This window comes from Gadus morhua, chromosome 13 (assembly GCF_902167405.1).
Source record: "Gadus morhua chromosome 13, gadMor3.0, whole genome shotgun sequence".
NCBI lineage: Eukaryota > Metazoa > Chordata > Actinopteri > Gadiformes > Gadidae > Gadus > Gadus morhua.
The window spans coordinates 15,100,997-15,120,589 of NC_044060.1; the positions used below are offsets into that span (position 1 = coordinate 15,100,997).

The following is a 19,593-nucleotide window of genomic DNA, read 5'->3' on the forward strand; positions in this document are numbered from 1 at the left end:
AAAAATGGTGGGAACAAAAGTGCCAATTTGGAACGACATCAACTGCTAAGTGAGGTTGTCATACGTATTCAGTGCAACATAAGGGAGGCAATTTCATTTAATTGTTGTTCTATGTTCTTTTCAACCAATCCTTTCAAAAATGATAATCCTTTCTTTCTTTTTTGTTTCTTCTTCAGTTCCCTGGAGCGTCCACGGCGGTTGACGGGATGGTGACGGAAACCCCGACGATGCCGTAAACAATCGCACGGACGACGCGATGACGAGGATGACCATCATCATGGCGGGCCGCCGCGACGGGAAGCGCAGTCCTTGCTAAGCCCTCCCCGACTCCCCGTCACCTCATCGGCCCCCAACCATTCACCGCCTCCTACCCTTCACTGACCCCGCCCGACCTCCGCGCCCTCTGCCTGGTCCACCATGGCCAACCACCTGGAGCTGATCCAGGAGCTGCAGCAGCTGGACAAGGTGCCCAGCATGGAGCGGCTGCGAGCCGCTCAGAAGCGCCGCACCCAGCAGCTGAAGAGGTGGGCCGTCTACGAGAAGGACATGCAGAGCAAGAAGCGCAAGGCCGACCGGAAGGGGCGCGGCGGCGGGAACAGCCAGCTGCAGCCGTCCCGGAGGCACGTGTCCTTCGCGGCCAGCGTGGCTCTCCTCGAGGCCACGGCCAGGAACGACCCGGACGAAGGTAGGGAGGCGTGTGGATCGGTGGAGGTGCTTGGTACAGAGCGTGGAGTTGGAATGACTGGAGTTTTGCAATGTGTGTGACTAAATATGGGTTGGGTTGGGGTGTTTTTATTATGATTGCGATGTTGGGAATAGTGTTTATTCCATGAGCGCCGTGAAGGTTGATATCATTTCGTGGGATCATTTTACGCAGTTTCAGTGTGGTGAAGTGAATGCCTTGACTGGGTTGCCCCGCCCATTCTGCCGGCGATTTGAGTTCGCCCTGCAGAAGGGTCACAAGAAGAGCAATACATTTCTTTCTAGTTTCGATACGTTTCTGCGGGAACTAATCACCAAGCTGGCTTTTCCCCCTGGCGCGCTATTGGCTGGTTTAACACAATGATGACAGGGAATCGACGGCAAGCAGCCAATTGTGTAATGTGTACAGAGTCATTCGAACTTGGCCCATTGATCACGCCAGCTTGCAAGACCAACGTGCAATCTACATTTGAGCTTGGTCTGGCAATAGCCAGTCTAGTGAATGCCTGCTTGGTCATCACATCAACAGCAGTTTATTTTTTGTGTGTAGCACATAGTGAAAGATAAAGCCACAAAAACAAATTATGTTGGTGAATAGTGAAGAGTATTTGATTAAGCTAACCATGCTGAATCTATTGATATCGATATTGGCCAGCTTGGATTGGTATACATAATATCCAACATTTAATAGGATCAAGAAGCTGAATCTTGGCAAGAAGCTGTGACTAGATGCAGAGAAGAAGTGACCCGATACGCAGGAGCAATGGACTCTTAAGGACAACAGACAAATGCGTTCTGCTCCTGTTGATTAAAGCGTGAGTCAGCCCGGGTCCTGTTTGTGGAGACAAAGTCAAAAGAACAACAACACTCTGTGTATTTGAATAATTGGTGCAATTTCTTGCCTTCTTCAAGACGTCAGGATATTAAAACGCCAAGGTCAGTGATACGATTAGCTTGGCCTGGCCCACTTTAACTGCCCGCAGAATTCACTCTTTTCTGACTCGATTCGTTCTGCCAGACGGGCCTTTATCATAGGGAACTAATGGAGTTGTCACGCAGATGAAACCGCCAGTCTTTTAATTAAAAAGGCCTTCGGATGGTGGCCCCTATTTGGCAAGGATAATTGTTTCCCACCTCCGCAATCCCGCGGTGCCACTGCCTTTCTGCAACCAAAACACCGGATTAGTGATGCAGATTCAATAGACGGCTATCTCTTAGATAAGACACACATTTTATTCTGGTGTTGTGTAGAAATTGGGGGGGAAACAATCTAGCAGCCAGGATCTAACCCAGGGCCAGGGCCCTGCTTGTTGAAGAGTTCTTCTTTCATGATGGAAACAAACACAGGTGCACAGAAGATGGCCATCCTTGCTTTTTCTTATAGCAAACAAAGCAAAAGCATATAAATACATACACTACCATCAGTTCCTTACAGAGGTAGAATCACTGCATAGTACAGTGTATAGTCTGTGGGTCTTCACTGTGCTGAGTAACCGAATCCAGATAAGAGAACCAGCAGGTGATAAATGGCTAGCTCCTAATTGAATGAAAGCAAACAGTACTTTGGCAACTTTTTTTAGCCCTACTCAAAATAAATCCTTTCACCTGGGATGTGATGCTGTTATGGGCCTTTTTACTGTTTTATTAAGAACTGATGAAAGTGTTGTTGTTGGGTTATATTTACCACTGCTAAAAGCTTTTTGGTCTCCGCTGCGACAAAATGGTCTGGGTTCCTCGCTGCTATTTACAGTAAAGGTGCAAAGTCAAAGATTTTGTTAACTGGCAAATTATTCCTCCACAAAATAGAGGGCATCACCCCTATTGTCAGAAACATGGAAATGCATATTCCCTCCCTCCTCCTACCTTCGCCTTTCCTCTCCCCCAAAAGCGCATTACCCACTGAATAAAGTTGAAAGCTTCCTGTTAACAGGAAGTATGTGCTACAGCGTTAGTTTTTGTCCTTCAAGCGTCTGTAAGTAAGAGCCATCATTCCAGGGTACTTTTGACATGATTGACAAGAGGTTAGAATTGAAGGTTAGAATAAGTCCTCCTTCGTCATTCTCTCATGTTGGACTGTGGGCGGACGCTGCATTGACGGCACTACGAGACGGTATTGGCTGCCTACTAAAGTAAACATCTCTGCAACACATTGCTTCAAATTCTGGTAATAACAATATTAAAAAAAGTTTTAAACATATGTTCAACTGTAAATTTTATGTTGACTACATTACTTAGAACTTTAATTGCTCAACATGTACATTATGAATTCAAAACTTTAAACTTATAAGTTACATATTTTAAACCTATAATTATCAAGTTGCTTCTTTAATTATATGTTTAAGACCTTAAAAGGTATAATTTATGTTGATGTTGCACCTTTTAAGACCTAAACCCAATTGGATGGCGGTTGGAATCAGAAATAGCATGCTACTGCTAGTTTAATATGACCAGAAATGTTTGATACATTATATATCCGTGAGTGGTCTTCCACTGATGTCATTAAAAAAACATTAAAAAAACATAAGGGCAGAGCAGATGTTGTAGTTGAATTAATCTGCAGTTTCTTTAATGAAAACTTTATAAATATTAAACTGATTGATTTTCTGAGCAAGCTGTTGGGAGTGGTGCAGTCTGTCAATGATAATCAACAATGTTTTTAAACCTTAATCTTCCCATATTGCTCAGATTTGTATATTTCTATGATGGTTATTGGTTGCTATTCTCGTGGGATGGTTCACCTAAAGTTCACTGTGGAAACCTAGCCTAACAAAACATATTAAGGGCGTGTGTGTGAGGAAGTTTCAATCAAAACGAATTGCATTGTTTTAAAGAGTCAACAAATACCCACTTAGTTACTTCATTGTATAATGAACATTGATTTTCCATTAGAATGCAATAGGATACTGTTTTAGATTGAAATCAATACTGTTACTTGAAATTGTATGTCCCATCAGTCTAAAAACATCTTCTTTGGTTCCTTTGGCCTTTTCTTGTCTTCATTAGATGGGTGGAAACGGCAGGCTCTGCATCTAGGCATAACTTTGCTTTGCTGTTGACCGTGTAATGCAGTGAACAAGGACAGACTTTAGAACCGATTTATTTGCAGTTGGCGTGGGAACAGAAGCTCCATGGTAGAGAGAGAGAGAGAGAGAGAGAGAGAGAGAGAGAGAGAGAGAGAGAGAGAGAGAGAGAGAGAGAGAGAGAGAGAGAGAGAGAGAGAGAGAGAGAGAGAGAGAGAGAGAGAGAGAGAGAGAGAGAGAGAGAGAGAGAGAGAGAGAGAGGGGCATTCTGCTAATCCCTTCTCTTATGGCCTCTGCCAATGGTTGATCACGGCACGTTACATGCAAGGAGAAAAAAGTTTTAACATTGTGAAATTGAAATAAATTAAACATTGTGGGGCACGGAAATTAAGAGGGCGGCAATGACATCCAACATTGAATGAATGAGTCAAATTGATCTGCAATGCAAACGACACCCTCTGGATCTAAACAGTGCAAGTCACACGGCCAAACGTGGCAGTGGAAAGTTGATTAGCAGATTACAGGGGCAGAAATAAGCAGATCCACTTATCACCTCTCGCAGACACAAGGGGCCGTGTGCAGTCTGCCCTTGGGCAGACAGGGCTGCTCTTGAGCTCATACGATGAAGCGCTTGATTTTGTCGAATGGGGGCCCTGATTCAAACGCTTATTGGCTGTATGGGTGGCGTGGAGTGTTCCCATTGATCCTGTGAAGTGTGTGTATGTACATTTTCCTTGGTGTGTGTGTGTGTGTGCGTGTGCCACACCGCTGTGCGGCAGTAGCTGTGACTCCAACCGGCGACCCCAGGAGGACCACATCGGGAGTAAGGGTACCGGTCACAATGTGTGTGGGTGTGTGTCTGCGTGCTGGCTGGCTGGCTGGCTGGCTGGCTCAACAGACAAGGTGAGGAGAGATCCGACACGGGGAGGTCAGACCCGAGGAGAAATGCAATCATGGAGGGACACTATATACAGAGGTGTCTGCTCGATGTGTCTCGGTGTTTGTTTACGTCTTATATCACTGTCCGTGTGTGCACTGATGTGCATTAGAGCCAGCGGACCTCTCCACCATAAAGTGATAATAGCAGAGAGAGTGGGAGGGGGGAAGATAAGGATAAGGTTGAGTTAAACAGCCAATAAAAAGGATGAGCTGGATCTGGATTGGGAGTCCTGCCCCTGTCCGGTCTTCACTGGCTTGTCCTCCATCTGTGGACCCCCGCCCTCCCCCTGTCTTCCCCAAGCGGGAGGCTGAATGGCTGTTAAGGTAAGTTAAGCTACCGGCGGGGGCATCACAATCCGTCTGTGCTATCCAGACTGATATGCTTGTGTCCCTCTCTGGGGAACGGCTGTCCAATGGTGGCGCGGTGGATGGGGTCAGGAAGGCCGATGAGGATACTCTAACGATCTGTGTCCTGTCTCATCATGGGCACACTGCGACCGGACACTGCTCTCACGCACACCAAACCCCAACATGCATGCATGCACGCATACATGCAGACACGTGCAAGTACACATACCGACGCGCGCGCACAGACACACACACACACACAAGTACAGACACTCACATACACACTAACAGACACTTTAGACTAGACCCCGGCCGGTATATCGGATGGCTGATTTTATTGACCGAGATCGTATCGGCGTATAGTTTTGCCGACATGAAAACGTTAAAAAATGTGTAGAATTATAAATGTAACCACCTCTCTATAAATCCTCTACTGCGGTGGTTGTACCTCTAAATGCTTTACCTGAGCAGTTTTACATCAATTTCTATGTTAGGTTAGCAGCTCCTACCCATACAGGTTCCTTTTAGCTCATGATTTTAATGTGATGCTGCTGGTCCCTGAAGCATTGCTGTATTGTGAGTAGCAAATCCCAAGGAGCCGCTCCACCCCTAAAATATATCGAATAACGGCCGATATATATTTTGATCTGTAATTTTTACTCTCCATTATCTGCATCGCCCCCAAAATCCAGTATCTTTCTGGCTCTGCTTTAGACTATTGATTGTAACCACAGAAGTGACTTATCGGTTTCAATATACTATAGAATAACGACTTTCTATAAATCTACAGGGTATTTCATTAGCCTCTGCCTATTTTCTTACAAATGAACAAATACTATTTCTGTGGCCATGTACAGTATACATTTTTGTGCTGCGAAGTGCGAACCAACGATGTTCATTGAAGTCATCCCTGATGTGTAAGCTAATTGGCAAACTGGGTCCATTATTTGGCCTATATCTAGTAAGGTGATGCTTTGCTTATATGCTTTCTGCCTCTTATCTTTTAATTAAATAGGCATTCATGAGTTCCTTTAGATGAGCTTCAACCATACCATTTTAAATTGAAATGGTCACAAATTGTCGGTACTTATGCAAAGTAAACATATTTGAGAAAACCCTTAGTAGTTACTGACACTAGGCACACTCTTTGGTGCACTAAAGTATCCACCTCATTAACCTACTATGTTTTTTTTCAATACCTGTCTCTTCTTCTCCTAACATTAATAATACACTATCTCATCGAGGCAGCAGGATCCTAATAAACTACCCCGGTCTCCCTGTCCTTCCCAAATAATGTCTGGCCAACAGTCTTGAACGGCAGCAAAAGCATAACAAGCTCTGTCACAGCCCTCTTTCTTTTACATGATACCCTTACCCTCACATTTGACAACATTGTCTGTCTTTCACAAGACCACACCCAAAGTGCACTGATGGCCGCTGTTTCCCACGAATCATGATTAATAGTCGCAGAGCAACCGCCTCACTCCATAATCCTTATTCCCTCAATCCCTTTTGTTAGAAACCCCAGCTTATGCCTCAAACTCCACCATCCTTCCCACTGCCGTATTATCATGAAACTCCCAAGCGTAAATAACGTTTCTGCTCACGTTGATTTATTTGACATTGACAAGCGACCAGGCTGAATGTGACGTCTCATTGAAGGAGGTTGGAGTGGGTGTCTGATACTTTGTTTTTAAATGAGGTCTTGTGGGGGCTTTTGTCTCTCTGTCTCATCAGAGCTGTGAGGTGGGGTCCCTGTAGAGGGGGGAATAGGCTTTGCTGCTCAGATGCAAATGGCAGCCACAGAGTAGCTCAAAGACAAATCAGGATAATAAGGAGGAAGAGCAAAAGACCATGATTACGCATGGAGAATCGCTGAATTTTCTGATATTATATTGGAGGTGGCATTTAGTATTATATAGGTCTCTGCGTTCAACAGTATTGGACTTGTATATAAACCTGCTAATGATCGGTTTCATTGCTCGCTTGATTACTTATTCTCCTGTTTACTTTCTTTCATCGAAAAAACAAGGCGCTTCTGAAATCAGTATCAATATTATTTTGAGCATTTTCTGAAAGTGCGGGAGCAAAGAATTCAGCCGTGGTTGTCAGATGTGTGTGTGTCGTTTTGAAAGTCGGGTCATTGTGGGCTCCTGCCCACCAGGCTACAAGAACTCACCGATAATGAGTCGGCCCACTCATTTGGGGGAAGGGGGAAGAGAAGGGGGGACTGGGGCTATGGTGCGATCTGATTGTAGCGCTATGTTGGGGGTCTCAAGACACGCGATTCGGCAGCCCCCTGGTAGAGTCGGGAGGGCAAAATAAACCTTTGAATATTATCATGCATGAGTCGCGTAGTGGGTGGGGGACAGAGACTGAAATCTGCGAACACGGGGGCAACAGCGGGTGGGTTGATCCAAACAGCCGATACAACGGATGACTGTGATATCTGGATTCAAATGTCGGCAATCGGACATAAGCCCACCATTTCCCTTCTTGTAATGGCTTAAAGTGCTGCCTCGCTGTTTACCAGAGCAAAACAAATCCTTTTGTCTGAACCAGGAAAAATTCTGTGTGCAAACGGTGCTTAAAACGTGCTTAAAACTGTCGTTCACTGGAGAGAGTGTCGATCAATCCAGTAGCCATTAAACAAATATCCCTAGCGGACCTCATTCCCGTCCACGTGGGTGGACGTGTTCCCCCACTTTAGTCCCATTTTGGGAGTTTTCCGGGAAGGCCCAGGTAATCTGATACTAGAGTCTGCATGTGTGTGTACCCCTGCAAGCTCATTGTGATACGTTATGCAGTGACGCCGCTGCAGAGCATCGGGTATGTGGAAACTATTGACATAAGAACAGCTTCGCGCTCTCACCTGTCTTTACCAAATTCATTTTAAAATATCAAAGTGACTTATGATGAACTTCATACCGTGCAAAGATTCCTTCCTAATGATCCAGCGTTCATAAACATACAAGATGTCACCAAAGTCAATGAGTTTAAAGGACACTTGAATATCCACGATCCCTTTGCGAGGTCAACAGTTTGGGTTCTATCGCGAATGGGACATCTCAAGGTCTCCAAGGAGACGGCTATTTGCCTCCCCCCCTCCCCCGCTGTATCTGAACCCCATCGATCCGTGGTGCTAAACCCCCCTCTATCTCAGCCCGCTGCCGCCCCCGTCATTCCGACAGCTCATACATCCCCATCCTCTTCCCTGAGCTGCGTCCAGGATCAACCACCAAGCCCCAGACCCACACAAACACACCCCCGTCACCCCCCAACCCCCTTCTTTACTCTATCCCCTTCTTCTTCTTCTTCTGTTTTCACTCCCAACCCCTCTCTCAACAAATTAACATTCCGCAGCCTTCTCTCTGGCAGATGCACATGCTATCGGCTACAGAGGGTCCTCTCCGTGCTAATAACTGGCCCTGACCGCAGCTATGGCGTGTCATGGTGTGGGCCACAGGCATCCTGGGCTTGTAGTTCTCCATGGGCCGTCCTTCACCTCGCGGCCACCTCGGTGCCAGACGCCGGCCGGGCGCTTGAACGGTCGCAATGACGTTGGGTTAGGCCGCAGACCGTCCGCCACGCGGTTGTGCGGAGCCGCTTTGAAAGGCATTGTGCGTGGCGTTCAATCGGCCGTTTGGGTATGCCGTGACGGTTGCGTTGTCAGTTGGACACGTGAGTTGAAGTGGGCCGTGGAATAATCTGCATTTTGGCGGCGGCAGCCTTGTTGCAACCGGGGAGAAACGGTGTTCTGGGTCATCGCGTGTCACGAAGCTTCAAAGTTGAGCGGGGCCCATTTTTTCACAGTCTGTTGGCCTCGCGTTCAGCAATTAAAAAAGCTGTCCACATTTCGGGTGGACTAGTTACCATTTATGTTCCCTCTGCTAAGCCTCGTTCATATGGACCCTGTTCCGTTTACCAGCTTCTTTCAGTCTGAAGCCCTTATCAAGATCTCCTTCTCCCTCTTTTCCACCAGCCCCCCCCCCCCCCCCCCCCTCCCTCCCCAAGCCCCTACTCATTTCAATCGCAATCCCCCCGGGTGAGCACAGCCTCTCAAGTTGGTAACTCCTATTACCATGGTTACTGAATCCATGGAAGGAATCAAAACGCCAGGAAGCATGGCCCACAGTTACCAGAGTTACTTATGCTGAGATCAAGTGTGGCATCCTCAGCGCTGCTGCTGCTGCTGCTGCTGCTGCTGCTGCTGCTGCTGCTGCTGCTGCTGCTGCTGCTGCTCCCGCTGCTCCTCCATGTGGGGCTGGTGTGCTGGGAGACGGGGGTGTGTATGTCTGTGCTGTGTATTCTGGGAGGGAGAGAACGGGCTGGTATCTGTGCTGGTAGCATTAGATGGAGATGTGGTGTGGTTGCTGTTGGATAGGGCCCAACTATATTTTTGTTGAAGTTATAATGGCATTTTTGGGCTTGTTGAACATAATCTGGGTTTTATTTTGGTCTGCCTTCAAATCGGCCCTTTTTACATTTTTGGTGCTGTTGCTTCGCATTCTGCGATTTGCATTCACTTAAGACAGCGATGCCGGTGTGTGTGAGAGGGGGGGTTAAAGGCACTGTCGATTAGGTGCTTGACTCATCAGCACCAATCATGCTAAATCTCGTGCTCCTTTCAGCCTGCTGCTTACCCAGCCCCTGCATCATGCCTCTACGTCCATGTGCCAGAGATTGTGTGGTCTTGCATGCCACGACCATAAATCCTGCGATAACCCGTTGGATTAAGAGAGCGGGATTAGGCCCATCCCACCAAACGGCTTCAAACGAGCCTCATTAAAAGCATAAACTGCTGATGGCAAGATCATGCTGGTTCAACAGGGCATATGGTTGGCTATATCTGGCAATTTGGATTATCTGTGTTAAAGCTATTATTTTGCTTTCTGATAGTCGAGTTTCACACACACTCGACTATCACTGTTTTGATTTAATTTGGGAAGAATGTCACTCAAACTTGGAGGATGTCATCAAGGTAAAAGTATAACAGTTTGTTGATGATTTTTGTGGATTACATTGAAAATGGCAAAAGCTATCTTAATGCCTTGTTTACAAGGTCCACACAAATAGTCAGTGGTTCCCCTCCCTTATGTCTATCTTTAACTCTCTGTCCCTCTCTCTCTCTATCTGTTACCCTCCCTTTAACTCTCTCTAGCCCTCTCTATTTGCATCTTCCATTGCTCTTTCTCTCTCCTTCTCTCACTCTCACTCTCACTCTCACTCTCACTCTCTGTCTCTCTCTCTCTCCGTCTCTCTCGGTTTCTCTCTCTGTCTCTCATTTGATCCCTCTCCTTAACCCTATCGCGATCTCTTAGAGGTAAGAAGGGTTTAGTAACGAAGGTATGAAGCAGCTAACTCACTGTTTGATCAAGGCTTGAAGATACCAAAAAGCTCTACCTACTAGTTATAACGGGTTGATGTTTTGTCTTTCCTGTATAGCGTTGCCTCACCCAAAACCACGCCCCTTGGATTTATTTTCGGGTGGATAGTGTAAGGGCTGCTGTTCAAGCCCCCATTGGCTGTTTGATAATATTATACTACATACTACTTATATAACACTCATACTATGGAAGCTGTGTGTCTTACTGCAGGTTTAAGGCCAGAAGGCTACAAATGCGGCAATAGAGAGCCGCATTGTAGCCGCTCATTTAGACTTCAAACGCAGTGGATCTGAAATCCACTGGCGTCCACAGAATAATGCTTTGTGATATTTTTGTTTCAGCTTTTTGTGTTATGAAAGAAACACTGTAGAAATGAAAAGAAATACGATCAGATGATAAAAACGCAATTCCGGAGCAGTGGTCTCCGCCGACTCTGATTCAGGCAGGGTGAGATATGACTTTCTCCAGGGTAGAGAGAGGGCCAAATCGGGGCCAAATCGGGCTCAAACGGGCTCATGAGCTACATGGTGACTAAGAGCCCAGACCAATCTGATTTCAGGTCACAAGGGGGTGGAGAAGTCCCCCCCCACTGTTCAGGTGAACTTTTCAAACCGAGCCTCACGCTGATTTAGCTGCGTAGACAGAAACAACGTGGGCGTTCCAGTTCAGTTTCTACTGTATTTGAAGTAGTTTTAATGGATCATTTAGGCATAATTTAGAAAATAAATGAATACATGTGTGATTAATTATGAATGTTGTAAACATGAGTTTTTATAAACGTAGCGGTAAAGCAACAAGTAGGCTTTTCCATAGCTGTGTAGATAATCAACAAGCCAAATAAAGGAGCAAGCCCTCCTCCCCCTCCACCTCCTGCCCTGGAACGGGGAGTGCAGAGTCCACAATGGCCTTATTTTCCAGGAAAGGAGAGAGGAAGAGTCTGCCGCAGAAATGGATTGAAGGCCGTAGTGACAGTTATTGGATTTTGTTTGTGGTGAGTGACCAATGATCACTGCTGGTCAGAGGATTATTAAAAAATGTACACAGCCCTACTAACATCAGAGACTATAACTTGCAGGGACATGTAGACCATTCAGCATTATAAAAGTGTGACAGTATTGCTATCTCACAAGCACTTAATGTGTTTCCGAACATATGTTTTTCAGAATTCCTTACCGTTGATTTCGACTAGAATCATGGGGAAGAGCTGACGTCTGCTCTCCAAGATGTTAGTGCGTACCCTGTCTGTGAAGACTGGATGTCTGGCAGCTGTTGTATTTGCCAGCTGTAACAAAGCACAAGGGGCATTTTTAATACGATTTGATTTTTCTTTTTCAAGACAAATAGCTTCGGCGAAGGACAGATAGAGGAAGGCTGTTTTGACTGCACACGCTTATCTTTACACATTTTTGCAGGTCTACTACCTCGGCCTCTTCCGTATTTTGGAGGACACTAGGATGCCTGACATTGTCTGGTGATGCTAGTGAACATCCTGTTCCAACAAAACCACAAGGCTGTCTCGCTCCGTCTCCTCGCATGTTGTGAAACGCCATGTAAAACATGTAGTACTATTTCTTTTCTAAAGTGATCAACTCTGTCTTAGGTCGAATTGAGGCCATTTCAAACAATGCACACATCCCCACTCATGTATTGTTTTTATCTTTGTTTTTTTGTTTTTCAAAAGGTGTATTTTATTTTATATTTTTTTATTCTGCCACTGCTTTAGCAGATACACCAGTAAGAGCAAGGGAACATACAATTAAAGTCTCCTAATAGCTCATCATGTGGCAGGATAATTATAACACACAGTGCAATGCTAATTATACCAGCCATCTTCTCTGCTCACGTCCTACTAAAGCCAATGTCATTCTGCTTAAGAACGTGCCACGTGTCCCACTTTTGGAACCGTAGCCAGAATGGCGACAGTATCCCAAATGACTATTCATTATAGTCATTGTTGTTTCATGGAAACTGTGAGTTAGGGAGAGTACCTTGTAGAAGGGAAAGTTTGCGTTACTAGTAGCAGTAGTAGTAGGCTGGTGTAAATAAAAGGTGTCAGTTGTGGCGTACGACTTAGACAGGGCTTTTTTTGTTTTTTTGAAGGTTTTATCCTTTTTATTGTAGAGTGAGTCAGGAAGGTGTGGAAGATGGAGGGGAAGACATCCAGCAATAGACTACTCGCGAGGATCAAGCCCCGGTCGCTGTGGTCAGGACTGGGCCTTAATGGTACGTGTGCTACCCGTTGAACCACCGGGGATGCCCCAAACAGGGCTGGACCATTCCCCATGGGGGTCTCAGGCTTTGGTATGGCGGCGCCACACACAGCTGCTTTTATATCTCACATCCTCATCTCAACCGCACTCCATCTGAGAGGGTCCCCCTCCCCCACCCCCATCAGTCCCCTAGAGGGGAGGGAGGCAACGGGCTGGTCAGAGCGACTCCGCACAAGGTCCAGCGAGTTATTGGTTGGCCGATATCCGTCGTACGTATGTATACACGCACACAACGCCAATCTACAGGCAGCTGTGGATAGAATTTGGCCCACCTCCTTTTCCTTGGGTTCCTTCGCCATTCCGCAATAAAGATACTTTGATCTTTGAACAGGCAAGATGTCAGTGGTGGAATAGCGGGAAACGTGCCGATGCTGGATGTAATGATACCTGAGTAAGAATTTGAAGGCTTCAATTATGAGCTTTCCGAGCTCAATATTTTACATTAGCCACTTTTAATAAAAAAAAGCAATTCCTATTGTCTGTATTCCTAGTCGTAGTTTACAGGGCTTGAAGAGATGACGTCATAAAACATTGATCAGATTTGTAATTTGGGTTGGTTGTGTCAGCAAGTGAGGCCTTCAAAGCAGCACCTGCCATCAGATGAGGCAGAGGGTGAAGACAGCATTGATGAACCTCTACTCTGGTCTCAATAATCTGCCATCACATGTGATTGATTTGATAGTTACACCCAACCCAACATAAGTAACAGTTGGTTGCATTTGCTAATGGGCTAGAGATAGCCTCGATTCATCAATTGGGCTTCTGTGAACAGTAGTCCAAAGCTAGCGCTAACGTCATCAACTTGCCCACCACGTTTTGGGGAATGAACGTTATGGACTTATGGACTTAATAGTGTGTGTGTGTGTGTGTGTGTGTGTGTGTGTGTGTGTGTGTGTGTGTGTGTGTGTGTGTGTGTGTGTGTGTGTGTGTGTGTGTGTGTGTGTGTGTGTGTGTGTGTGTGTGTATACACGGAGATAACTTGGCATCGTGTTTAATGAGCAATAGTAGGGGGATGGAATCTCAGCTCGATCACATTGTGTGTCGCCTCTGGTCACTTGGTAGATGATATGAGCAGGCTGTGCGATGCGAGTGAACAAAGTTATTATTGTTTTATGTATTTGATCACTGAGATTGTTTTTTGGCTTGGAACCCAGTGTGCCATCATGAATATGCTTCAGGACAATCCTTCCTAATTTCCTCTTTTAACTTTGTCTTCTTTATGTTAACATTTTATTGCATTATTTGAAGGCCATCAGCCGTCCTAGTCTTTAAATAAATGCATCAGCATAGGCCGTTGCAAAGCTGATATCGGTTGCCCATTCATCTGCAGGCTGTTACAGCCACACACCAATCCCTCCTTCTCCTCTCAATGCGTTCATTTGTTCGTATAGCTGCTCGCAAGGGGCCTGCCTTATTAGCGGCTGGCTGTGTGCCGTTGTTACGCTGTGCGTGTCTGTTGTTTCTTTTAACAGGTATCGACTCCCCCAGGGCCAACGCACACATAGGACCGTTGGTGCATTGTGTGTGTGTATGTGTGCGTGTGTGTGTGTGTAAGAAGCAAGGCCTTCTATGTTATCTGGTAGAGATCTAGAACAGGATGTGGTGGTGAGTGACTCGGTAGACTACTGCGAGTCCTTTGCTGAACTCCTCCTGGCTTCAGGGGAAGTCACGACGTCTGGGGTATTTTAGAGGGTCAGAGAATATAGAGTTAATCGACACCTGTTCCCGCCCGACAAGAAACACATTAAAAGTCTGGCGTGTAGTTTAGGCCCAACAGTCTTGTTAAACACTTGTGAACCAAGAGGAGATTTACAGCAGTGCTGCTGTGGGACTGTTGTTTTAATAACCGATCAATTCATCAAATGATGATCAATTCATCAATCTTTGAATTGATCGATCAGTTGGAGTAAGTCCGATAACAAACCGCCACATAATACAATGGCCTTATCAGGGGACACACACACACACACACACACACACACACACACACACACACACACACACACACACACACACACACACACACACACACACACACACACACACACACACACACACACACACACACACACACACACACACTGTTTTACAGGGTTTTCCAAGATAACAGGAAGGAAGGGGGGGGAAGACTTCCTGTTAGTTGCTGATGTTTACTGTTATCTCTAGAGGAGGACCGGGCGTGGCAGCTCCACCATCTCCCAGAATGTTCTCCTCCCCGTTATGGAATTCAGAGGGGTCTGTGAGGTAATCCCTGTGGTAATCCTTCAAAGTTAGGCATATGGGATCCATTCTGAAAACTTTGCAAAACTTGCATGTCTGCATTCTGTATGTGTGTGTTTTCTTCCTCTATGCAGGTGCCCTTATGTTGAACCAATCAATAGAAAAATCTGTTTTCTTTTTTACTTTTTTACTTTTGCTTGAACGCTTGAATGATTTATGATACATTGCTTTAGTTTTCCTTCTTCTTTCTCTCACTTTCTCTTCATCAGCAAACGTTTACAAAAAGTAAATATACTTGTGCAAAGTGCACACAAACGCTGACTGCCGGATTATTTATAAAGGGGCAAGTTTTTTCCCCCCTACCTGTTTCTATTATTAAATACAGGATAGTGAAGTTGTGGAAGCAGGAAGAAAGTGTTTTTTGGTCATGTCAGCATGCAGGGGTCATCTGTGTTTGTGCGAATACAACTGCCGTATATGTGTCCCTTTGGCAGATCGCAAACATGACCCTGGTACTGCATTGTTACTGCCGCACGCACTCACAGGCACACACACACACACACACATACATACATACATACATACATACATACATACATACATACATACATACATACATACATACACGCGCGCATACACATACACATACACATACACGCACATGCACAAAACACGCAACAGAAAACACACACGCACGCACACGCACGCACAGAAACACCCACACAAACGCGTACACACACATGTGCACGCACAGAAACACAATGTAATCGAATGGTAATGCAAGCAGTGAAAGATGGCAGCAGAATGGGCCCACTTTGAAAGTCCATCCATTGTTGCTCCGGGGCTCTGCGGTCCCGGGGCCACTCTCAATTTCCAGATCCAAATGACCACGCGATGCAGACGGAAACCATCAATACATTAAACCAGCAACAACAACATGCTGCTGCTTTTCTCTTCCGTGGTCAGTCTTCCCGTCATCATCCCTCACCTCGTCTGAACCTTCATAGAAAGAGCCATCATAACTAAGATGCTGATTGTTTCCATGCCGATGCATTCTATCGCTTCCTTAGCTATAGCAAATGCAAGCAATTTGCGTGTATTTCTCTGTATCTGTGTGTGCATTTAGTTTTTTTATCCCTAGCTGTGTGTTGGGATTTCTGTCTTGTGTGTGTGTGTGTGTGTGTGTGTGTGTGTGTGTGTGTGTGTGTGTGTGTGTGTGTGTGTGTGTGTGTGTGTGTGTGTGTGTGTGTGTGTGTGTGTGTGTGTGTGTGTGTGTGTGTGTGTGTGTGCCGCTTTAGCCTCAAACCAATTTAAAATTGAAGTCTTCCACACATCACTCACTTACACACATTGCATATGTCCCGGTTTGCCCGGCAGCCTCTGCTGTACGTTTCTCCCTCCCCGGCTAGCCTGCAACTCTTCTGCCTCTCCCAATGCATATTTATTTACCAATGCATTATGTTCTTGTGCTCCCGTGGACATCTCTCCATTTGGTCGAGGGGGAGAAGAGCTATCTGACTTCTGTCGCCATCAGCCCGCCATATGGCAGCTGTCACCAAATGATTGCTTTTCCATGCTCTGACAAATGGGGGGAAATAGAAGAATGCGTTTTGCACAGACATCACGACTCACCGTACGAGTGACCGATGGGACAGACCCCATGGCCGTGGGTTCCCCGGATGTAGCTTTGCAGCTCATTATGAAAATAGAAAAAAATAAATGACAATTATAATTTACCTTTTCATTTTGACCAAAATCAAAGCGCTAATCAAAGTGCAAGTATGTTAAAATAAGTACACCTACATTGTCAGATGTGTATACAGATTACGTTGTTTTTTGTTCTGTTTTTTTTTTGCTAAAATCCTTATCCAGTGTCGGGATTTCTTTGTTCGCTCAGAAACTGCCAATGCTCTAATTGTTTACTATTAATGCAAAACTGAAGTGCACAGAATAAAACTGTACAAATACAGTTCATACTCTTATCGCATTCGATTCTTGCCAAAGCAATTATTGTTTGTCCCTTGGTTTTGCCAATGTATTCACATGGGTTTGCTAATATAGGACTTCATAGACATAACTTCTTATAATTGGAAGCTTTTACTAAGAGTTTAACTAATAGAACAATTACATAAAATGTTTCATTCCCACTATTCCAGTTGTACTTGCAATTACATGCCACCATGCATGCACACACAAACACACGTACTCACTCACTCACTCACTCACTCACTCACTCACTCACTCACTCACTCACTCACTCACTCACTCACTCATTGACTTACTCCCTCACTAACACACACATACACTCTCCAGCCTATTAGACTCCAGACTTGCTTCTCTTGAGATGTGTGTCCAAAAAAGTTTTTGGCCAGTCACGTTAATGTCGTCACAGATTAGGCCTGCTTTTGGCTGAATAATTGTGGGTATATTTCTGTGTAATGTTCCTGTTTCCAACTCACTGCTACGTCTGCAACACTTATATTCATAATCCTGGAATAGACTTTTGCTGACTTCCTGTAGCGTGAAGTATAGCAATTCTGTGTTTGCTGCAACCCACAGATTTGTTCCATGTGCGTGTGACTGTGCATATGGTGTTATGCGCTTTCACATTCAGGATGCCCTAAAATGACTTGCTTCCACTCCAACATTTTTCTCTGCGTATGATAGTAATACAGTGGCAAGAATCATCCAAAATCCCTCCCTTCTTTCTGTTAGACTCCATTCGTTCTGTCAACCTTCTCTGCTCCCAGTTAAGAACTCAATGTGTCACCAAACTGATTCATCACTCAAGGCTATTTCCCTCAAATCCATTAAGGCTAAACTGGCCGAAACAATCCCAACAATGTTCACGATGTCTACAGGAACCCTATGCCTATCCTGTGCTGCCCTGGTTCTGATTGGTTCCAGTGGTTGGGGTGGGTGATCGGTGGTAGCAGCCACAGCACAGACGGTGCTGTGTGACAGTGCTGGTGTTCCCTGATTCAGGGTCCAGAGACGTAGGGTTTATTGGATCAGGCAAAAAGCGTAATCCCAGAGCATCGTAAGGTCATCTGTCTCTCTCACACACACACACACACACACACACACACACACACACACACACACACACACACACACACACACACACACACACACACACACACACACACACACACTCCCATGCACGCTAATACATACAAAATCCCATACACACTAGTATTCTGAACATACACAATCACATGTATGCACAAACTCACTCCTGACATACAAACACACAAAAAACTCCTGACCCCTGCAAACACATGCTTGCAACACACACACCCCAACTCCCACTCCTGCAACACGCACACACTCCTGACACACACACACACACACACACACACACACACACACACACACCTGACACACACCTGACACACACACAAACATACACCTGATACACACTCCTGACACATACACATACACACTCCTGACACATCCACACTCCTGACACATCCACACTCCTGACACATCCACACTCCTGACACATCCACACACACACACACACACTCTCTTTGAACACCTGTTCTCAAGGTCGGCTGGCTAAAGCCCTGAAACAGCTGATCATTAGACCATCCTCTTTGTGCTGATGTATTATTGCTGCTTTTTATGGGATGGCAGAATGATCTCCACCAGATACTTGACCCCTAGTTGTGACCTGTAAGGAATGAAAAGATTCGGGGTTATGGACTCATAACTCGCCAGCATAACAACCTGGTTTGTTTCTCACCCATTGCATTGGTACTGGTTTTATCCTGGTTGTGAATAACAAGGTTGATGCTGCAGGAAAAGATTGTTAGTGTTAGTGATTCAGACGAGGACAGCAAAACATGGATTGAGGGACGATGAGCATTAAAAGGAAACCATCCAACAAAGCTTTTTTCTAATCATTTTCAATCCCCCTGTTTCCACAGTTCGCTACCTACTGAAAAACAACGTGGGCCCAGACCTGTGCAACGAAGACGGCCTCACAGCCCTCCATCAGGTAAGATACACAACACACACAGTCCTCTGCTTTGCCTTCTCCATCCTTCTCTGGTTTTGAAATGTGCTGGACTATCGTTTCCTACGTGGCGTTCTATCAGTCTGTTTGTCTGTATTCCCTGCATGTTTTTGTTTCCTAAATGGTTCTTCTGAAACGTGATGTTGTTTCTTCTGTTAGTGTTTGTGAAATGTGTGTGTGTGTGTGTTTGTGTGTGTGTGTGTGTGTGAATTTGTTGTCTTCCTAATTGGCCTTCTCTCCAGCCGACCTCTTTCACAAAATAAGCAGAGGACGAAGGGAGCTAAGCTAATTTCCAAATCATTTAATATTATTTTGTTACCCTGTTTGTCTAATGAAGAGGGTCCTTCAATGGAGCCCAGGTTTGGGGGAATTTGAGTTTGCTTTCCTGAAACTCAACAGCCAGTGTAACCGCCCAGCTGATGTCACCAGGGCAAGTCGGTTTATTACGGCCTCGAACAATATTGATGGCTACATTTCCATTTAAAACTTGTCTCGCCTGGAGGAGCATATTAATAACAGCCATGCGGGGAAAAGAATAATGAGACATTCAGATTGAAAATAAATAACTGAGCCATAGCCAACCTTGAGCGTGAAATCGACTCTGTGAGTGCGGTGTGATATAACGTCGGCAGAAACTAACGTTGAAAATGTTCAGAGTTCTGAGTCAGTTGAAAGCTTGTTGCATT

The 19,593-nt window shown here is 45.4% G+C and overlaps 1 protein-coding gene across 3 annotated transcripts in view; it reads left to right on the plus strand.

The window, feature by feature from the left end:
• ppp1r16b (protein phosphatase 1, regulatory subunit 16B) overlaps positions 1 to 19,593 on the plus strand; it is a 58,909-nt gene that overhangs the window by 15,420 nt on the left and 23,896 nt on the right. Inside the window, exons 1-3 of one of the 3 annotated variants that reach the window (XM_030374560.1) lie at positions 10,775 to 11,387; positions 11,560 to 12,619; positions 18,819 to 18,889. In XM_030374560.1, coding sequence (XP_030230420.1) covers positions 12,541 to 12,619; positions 18,819 to 18,889 — 150 coding nt within the window. In that variant the 5' untranslated portion in view covers positions 10,775 to 11,387; positions 11,560 to 12,540. Of the gene's footprint in view, positions 1 to 176; positions 686 to 10,774; positions 12,620 to 18,818; positions 18,890 to 19,593 lie in introns of those variants that run through there. The other 2 variants (XM_030374558.1, XM_030374559.1) reach the window with 2 other exon arrangements.